Source organism: Triticum aestivum, chromosome 5B (genome assembly GCF_018294505.1).
Source record: "Triticum aestivum cultivar Chinese Spring chromosome 5B, IWGSC CS RefSeq v2.1, whole genome shotgun sequence".
NCBI classification, from domain to species: Eukaryota; Viridiplantae; Streptophyta; class Magnoliopsida; order Poales; family Poaceae; genus Triticum; species Triticum aestivum.
In genome coordinates, this window is record NC_057807.1 from 609,427,261 (window position 1) to 609,435,362 (window position 8,102).

Below are 8,102 nucleotides of genomic sequence, written 5' to 3' on the forward strand. Positions count from 1 at the left end.
ATATGTGGCTTGCCACGATCTTCATACAAGGGGCTGTCTTCGGCCCTGCTAAAATTCTTAAGTTCGAACTCCCATAGGGAATTCTTCGACGTCCTGGATATTGCATTATATGCATCTGATCTGAATCATTTCTTTGTTCTATAGTTGGGTTGCCCAACTCCTATGTTTGCCACCTTATGTTCCGCAAGTTCGACTAAGGTAGTAAAGTAAGAACTGCTGCGATTGTATTTCTGGTTCGTCCGGTTAAGTATCTCAATAGAGAAAGCCGAAAACTGATTGTCATGATAAGCGAGAGTGGATCAGCGATCCGGCGACTCAGTGTCATACTACAAATCATTTGCGATTTATGCCGTGTTATACGAGGGGCTGGGTTTTTGAACAACCATGTTGCAAAGGCACCGCACTCCGGATTGCTGATCATGCAACGAGGCGCTAAGTACTTAGCGCCACCGATGGACTCTTATGGCTAAAATGAAAGTACTAAAACTGCATAGTCTGATTGCCTGGTTCACTTTGCAAGACGCCTCCTGCATCGGACCAAGACGTTGGATAAAGTGCGGTCATGCGGTCCCGAACAACCCTGTAGTGTCTACGTGAGGGCTAAAGCCGACGACTGGTAAACTTTCAGACATATAAACAACTAATAGGAGGATAAACTGATAATAAAGAGTAATCATACTTATCATACATTATGAGTTCATTACAAACCGGACACAACTACTCAAACATTATGTCCTTGGAGCACTGGCCCTCCACAATACTGGCTCCCTTGAGGACCTCGTCGAAGTACCTCTCCGGTCGACGATGCTCCTTGCCCTGAGGTGGCCCTGCGGTGGCAACCTTAATGGATTTCATCTTCGCCCACTGAACCTTCACGTGGGCAAAGGCCATCAGAGCACCCTCAATATAGGATGACCGCTTAAGGGCATCAATCCGAGGAAGCGCCTCCACCAGCTTCTTCACGAGCCCAAAATGGCTGCTGGGTACGGCTTTGGCCGGCCACAGACGGACTATCACGTCCTTCATGGCCAGGCTAGCCACCCTACGCAGCTCGAACAACTGCTTCATCTGGTCGCTTAGGGTCACTGGAAGCTCCGGCGCTAGGTACTGCGACTAGAATAGTTTTTCCGTTGAGCTATCCTCTTCGGCTCGGAAGAATGTGGCGGCATCTGCAATGCTTCTTGGCAGGTCCGCAAAGTTACCTGGAGAACTCCGAACTCGGGTTAGTAAAATATATCTTCTACTGGTATACTCTACATAATAAAGGCCTTACCAGCCACAATATGCCTCGCCTCCTGGATCTCCTGGCGAGTGTCCTGGGCATTAGCCCGGGCTTCCTTCAGGCTCTCACAAGCTTTGGTGAGCTCGAAGGCCTGTTCCGAGCTCGTCTGCTCCAAGGACTTGCATATAGCAATGGCATCCTTGAGCTCTTTTTCAACCTCACCCACCTGCACCTCATGTCATTGGCTGGTGGTCTTATCCTCCTCGAAGCTTTTGGCCGCCTTGTCTGTGATCGCCTTGCTCGCCTCTGCCTCCTTCTTGGCCTCGACAAGGGCGCATTTGAGGGACTCGACCTCATCAACGCCAATTGCAGGCATAGTTAAAACATTTTTTAGTCCGTCGTCAAACAATCAAAGCATCTACACTTGGGGACTTATACTCAATATACGCATACCTTGCATCTCCTCAAACCGCTTATTGATGCGGACAATCTCTTCATCGGCCAGCCGAAACTTCCGAGTGAGTTCAGAAACTTTGGTGGACTGGGCGCTCGCCGCTAGTAGGGAAGCATGTTGTATAATAGAATGTCACCTCTCCCGAACACTATGTGATCCTCTGTCCGGCTTCTTCAAAACCAGACAGTCTCAGGGGCTACTATCTACGCACATGTATATCCCTTTATTGAATCAGTTAGAAAATTACATCGCATACCTCAAAGCCCGTTAACTGGCTGGTAAAGGCTTCGTTCAACCCGCTTTTGGCAGACTGAATCTTCTCAGCCACCACACCCATAAGGGTGCGGTGCTCCTCCACGACGGAAGCACGACAAAGCGCTTTCATCAAATTATTCGGCGCTTCCAGATTCATGGAGGTCGCCGGTGTAGTCGATGCTCCCCCCTCCTTCAAAGGGGGTCAGCCGCTAGATTCCGGAACCGTACGGGTTTCTAGAATAGTGGTTGGCTAGGGGCCGGATTGGTCATGGCCCCCGTCCTCAGTCTCCATGGGGGTTGGCCCTCCCATGTCTTCGGCAGCCTAGGTATTACCCTCTGGCGCCATCCTGACGTCCTCCCACACCTCTTCATGGCCTGGAGAGGCTGTTCGAGACATGACTTCGGTGTCGTCCGGAGCGATAGGCGGGGAAGCCTGCGGAGGCGTCTCGCTCTCCACCATCCCTGGCTCCAACGAATTTCCTAGAGACGATATTTGAGGGAGATCGCGGGCTGGGCTGAAACACACAATGCAATATGTTAAAAACTATAAACATCGATGTATGTAAGGCATATGAAGGTACTCACGATTCAGCTGGGGGCTTCGACCTAGGGCGGTGCTCGGGGATGACTTCGGCATCCGAATCCGAGTCGTCCGTGAGGGATACTCTCCCCCTTTTGGATGCCTCCGCTTCTGGGTCGGCGGAAGCTGCCCTTTTCTTCCCCCTCCCCTTAGGGGAGAGTTGCTCTCTTCCTCCTCTCTCTCCTTTTCGTCTTCATCTCCCTCGTGGGAGGAGAGGGCTTCGGACTCCCCGGACATAGTGTCTGAGGGACCTTTATGGCGGGGGCTGTTTTTGGCCTCCTTGCCCTTCTTCTTGGTCTTCTTTTCGGCGCCTGGTACGGCGCCGGAACCCAGCATCCTCATCAGCAGAGGATCAGCAGGGTCTTCGGGCAGACGACCCGGAGACTTGATCCGCTCCGCCTTCTTCGTTTAGCCCTGTTTCAAATATGAGAGTCTCAATACACCCCTGTGATTTCCGGACTAAGTTATGTTCGAAAACTAAAAACTTACCAGAGTGGCTAGGTGAGCACTATCCAGGCCGATGTCATCGGTCGTCTCCATCCACGACTTCTGCTTCTGGGCCTTGAAAAGCAACATCCAGATATCTTTGCGCGTCGTGCCGAAGAACCGTTGCAAGGTCCGCGGCCCTTCCGGATTAAACTCCCACATGTGGAAAGGCCGGTGCTGGCAGGGAAGGGTCCGGCATAATAGCATCACCTGAACCACGTCGGTGAGGTCGGTGTTCCTTTTTATGATGTTTTTTATGCGATTTTGTAGCGTCGACACCTTGTCAGTTGACCCCCCCAGTCCAAACCTTTGTTGATCCATGATGCTAGCCACATTGGGGGTCCGGATCTAAAATTAGGAGTGGCCACCCAGTTGGCGCCGCGAGGTTCGGTGATATAGAACCACTCCTGTGCCATATTTTCACAGTTTCTACAAAAGCCCCTTTGGTCCGGGTGACGTTGGGAAGCTTGCTCACCATCGCGGCTCCGCATTCTACGTGCTCCCCATCCACCACCTTTGGCTTTACGTTGAAGACTTTGAGCTAGAGGCCGAAGTGGGGGGAGGGGGGATGCAGAGGAGCGCCTCACACACGACGATAATCGCCGAGATATGGAGGAATGACTTTGCTGTAATAGAACATGAGGCCGCGGACAAAAGGGTGAAGTGGAAACCCTAGTCTGCGGAGGAAGTGGGGGATAAATACCACCCTTTCGCAAGGCTCCGGGGTGGGGATGTCTTGCTTCTTGGCAGGGACCTTGTACGCGATGTCCGTACTCAGGTACCCCGCATCCTGGAGCTCCTTGATGTCCTTCTCCCTCAGGAAGGAGGCTTCCCACTTGCCCTGGTAGCCGGATCCGGACACGACTGGAGAGGTTAGTGGTAGTGGGAGGTTTTGAGGCTCGGGCGCTAGAGCTCGAAGATAGGGAGGCAGATGAAGGAAGAGGGCGTGGGATGAGAAAAATGAATATTTACCCGTTTATATAAGCCGTGAATGCCAAGCGCCCGCTTCCCTAGCTTTAAAACCTCGTCTGTTCCTGATGTGGCTATGCGGTGCAGTCGTTTGGATTACCTAGATATCATTAATATGCAATCCCGTATTAAGTGGGCACAATCTCTGTTTTAACGGGATGTGCCAATGAGGCGTGGCCTCGAAACTCGGAACACGGGGTTTGAAAACCGTTCAAAATGCCGAAAGGTTAAGTCTGACAATTCGACGAAAAAGTTATCAGTAAAAGACACTGGTCTCCTTTTTTATTATTATATATATCCTGCCTTCGCGGCTAAGAGTTGTGTTTATTGCGAAAAGCCGGATACAATTCTTTTTACAGAGGAAAGCCGGTGTGTATTCTCTAAGGAACCCGCCTTGTAATGTCGAAGACAATCCGAGCGCCGAATATATCATCATTGAAGACTAGTTCAGGGGCTACTGTGGGAGTCCTGGATTAGGGGGTCCTCGGGCGTCCGGTCTATTGATGTGGGTCGAACTGATGGGCCGTCAAGATACAAGATGGAAGATTATCCCTCGTGTCCGGTGGGGACTCTCACATTCGTGGATGGCAAGTATAGGTGTCCGGATATATTATTCCTTTCTGTAAAACCGACTTTGTACAACCCTAAGCCCCTCCGGTGTCTATATAAACCGGAGTGCTAGATCGGAGGCAGGATCATACCATTGCTAGGCTAGCTATTTAGGGTTAGTCGAATCAATCTCATGGTAGATCAACTCTTGTAACCCCTATACCCTCGAATCAGGGTGGGAACGGGTCGGCCCGGACCTGGCCTTGGACCCGGCCCCGTTGGCCTCGAGGCCAATTTGAGAGGCCACGGGTCGACCCAATTCAAAAAATTCAATGGCCTCGCCGGCCCGATGGGTACTTCGGGTCGACCCAAATTTTATTTTTTTATACAATATTTGGTTGTGGTTACACATAGAATATTCTCAAAAATAAGTTATTAGAAGTAAATCAAATTATGACCTAAATATGCATGATTGAAATAATTAAAGTTTACAAATGAATTCCAGTTTCATCTCTTTACACGTCCGGTTTATAAAGGAGGATTGGGTTAATGGATTCCAGTACGTGTACTAATGTTAGCTAGTTGATGTTTCGGCTAATTAGTATACTGTAATTAGCTGATCGCTAGTTGCCGTATAACGGTATAAGCCAAGCTAAAGATGAATTTGGTCATACCGATGGACTCCAGTACTCGGAGATGGGTCGGCCCTGCTGGCCCAATGGGTCACTCAGTGTCGGCTCTACTGGCCCGATTTTTGTACGAGGCCGACCCGACTGACCCATCGGCCTTGTTTTCTTGGGTCGGGCCAAAGACCCGATGGGTCGACCTGGCCCATTCCCACCCTGACCCTCGAATATAATCAAGCAGGAGTAGGGTTTTACCTTCATTAAAAGGATCCGAACCTGGATAAACATTGTGTCCCTTCTCCATCGTTACTATTAATCCTAAGACACATAGTTTGGGGCCCCTACCCGAGATCTGCCGGTTTTGACACCGACAGACGACACGTGCCTTTGACTCGCTCCAGTGCTTGTAGTCGTCACTAGGTGGTCTACGGACCTCAATGTATTTTTTATAATTTCTGGTGCCCGTTGTACTGTCATGATTAAAGATGAATAGATTGGAAGATTTCACGCCAAAAAAATTATATTGGTATTTTAGATACATATAATTATTTATATAAACTCAGCCAAAGTTTGTGAATTTTGATTTTTTTTATATGCAACATGTTGTAGAATGGAGGGCGTATATCACACGGGTTGAGTTAACCTTTGTGGACAGTTGTCTCTTTCTGGACAGTTATCTTATCTCACTTACATGTTCTTTAAATAAAATTTAAGCGCACTGGTAAACTTTACTAATAGCCAAATAAAACTAATATTTTCACTAGAAAAATGAAACATATCTTTGATTGAATAAAATTTGAGGGGCACAAATGCACAACGTTGTAACATAAAAAATAACAGCACGATCGACCGCGCAAAAAACCCAACACACAACGCAACTCTCTCGATCGCTCATACTCCGTATAAAAAAATGCTCGGCTATATGTAAAGAGGATGGAATGGGACTGTGCCACCGTGGGCCCTAGAGCACGAGCACGGCCGCGGCGAGCGCGGTGACTGCCACAGCTGCCTCACCGAAGCGCGCCTGCAGCTTGCCGGCGGGGTTCGTCGGGGCTGGCTGGGGACTCGGAGGGGCGGTCTCGAGGATGGTGATCGTGAGCTTCATGCCGTTCTGGCAGTGCGGGCCGACGGCGCAGAAGAACCACTTGCGTCCTGCCTTGTCGAGCGTGACCCGGTCCTCGCCGGTGGTCAAGACGACGGCGTTGGCCGGCTTGGTGCACGAGATGAAGTCCGGCCCGCCCACCTCCACCAGATTGTGGGCGGGGCTGTTGTACTTGAACACTGCAATACACGAGAGCGACGGCGAGCAGTTTAGATTCCGACGAAACCAAGACAGAGAGCGCGCCGTGTTGTGAATCATGGCGATTGGCGAGATGCATGCGCGGCGGGTGGTTGGATTAATGGTCGTGTGATTGCTTACCTAGCGTGTCGCCGACGACGAACTGCTTTGTCTCGGCCCAGGCCGTGTAGTTGAAGTTGAGGGTCCAGCCCTTGTCGTCGCCGACCATGTGCTCCGTAGCGACGGCGAGCCCCGGGAGGAAGGCCACGGCGAGGGCAGCCGCGGCGAACACGGCGACGAGCATCTGCTTGGAAGCCATCACTGACTAAGTAAGCAGCAAAGCTAGCGAGATGACTGGCTTGTCGCTAACGGTGAAGGGTCCTGTGATGGGATGGATGCAGCTCGCGTGTTGTGCTTCTAGCTCTGGGCTTGCATGTATATATAGGGAGTGGCAGAGCTCGATCAGTAATGAGTATGTATACGTACGTAGTTATCACCGTTGCCACTCGAACGCGTCTTGTCTTTGAACGGGGCAGAGGCAGCAGCTGGCCAATGGCGGCAATGTTGTGGCTATGGGAGTTGAATGCGTCCGTGTGACGCCAAATGTAGTATTGCCTTGGTATCATCGGAAGAACAGAGAGATACGCAGCATCAGTGTTACAGATGCTAATTTTTTGGTAGTGTAAAAGAAAAGACGTGGTCTTGATTTGACACATGTTATTCATGTAGTTGGGCACTTGGGCCGGCCAGGTTCGTCGTCCATGTTAAGAAGATCCTCCAATTTCCTCCCCGTGCGAGAAGAACAACATGGTAAAGACTAACCGGCACTACAGGAAAAAAAATGTTGCCTAGTCCTTGACAAATGACCCTCTGCTTATGTTCGTATTCCGATCGGGTACACGCCAAGTGCGCATCGAGTGTCACATTCGACGTAGCTTTTGCCGAGGTGAATTTAGCCTTCACCGAGTGGTTTGCACACTCGGCTTTAAAGCTTTCTCATGCAATGCAGATCTGCCTAAGCAAAACATTTTCCAATCGAGAAAGGAGTACAAGAGTAGTTCGACTAGCAAGGAAGCTTTGTTCAAGATGTTCCCTACGAAGGCGCCAGGCCTGACAGCCTCCCTACGCATTTTTCTCAAAAGAACTGGGGCGTGTGTGGTGATGAGGTCATCAAGGTAGTCTTAATTATCCATCCTTTTAATCCCTGAGGTGTCGAATCCAACCCTATTTTCTAAATTTTGAACAACAAGCTTGTGCAACTCACTGTTTAAGATCATACCAAAAGTACACGCTAATTGGTTGAAAAAGATTTTGCCGAAGATAATCTCGCTTTATCAGTCTGTGTCTGTCCCGTGAAGGCTTATCACTGACAATGTAACAGTAGCATATGAGTGTTTGCATTTTATGAAGAGATGTAGAAGTAAGAAAACTTCGCATTACCCTTTCAAGGTTGATATGATGAAAACTTATACCCGTGTGAAGTGGGATTATTTGGAGTCTGTTATCTTGAAGATGGGTTTTGTGAAGAGTTGGATGACAAAAATTATGAAGAGTGTTTCGGGGGTGTCTTTCTAGTGTACTTTAATGGAAGAAAATTAGAATAATCCAGGCCATCACAAGCATAAGGCAAGGAGACCCTATTTCGTCTTAAATATTTTTATTAGCAGACTAGGGGTTGTCAT

At 49.5% G+C, this 8,102-nt stretch overlaps 1 protein-coding gene across 1 annotated transcript; it reads right to left on the reverse strand.

Annotated features, from left to right (window-relative positions):
* Window positions 1-6,060: 6,060 nt before the first annotated feature.
* LOC123117129 (blue copper protein 1a-like) lies at window positions 6,061-6,739 on the reverse strand. The gene is made up of 2 exons (XM_044537960.1): window positions 6,562-6,739; window positions 6,061-6,422 (listed from the first exon to the last, which is right to left on the reverse strand). The coding sequence occupies exons 1-2, from the start codon at window positions 6,737-6,739 to the stop codon at window positions 6,103-6,105; spliced, it is 498 nt and encodes a 165-aa protein (XP_044393895.1). The 3' UTR covers window positions 6,061-6,102.
* Between the last annotated feature and the right edge of the window lie 1,363 nt (window positions 6,740-8,102).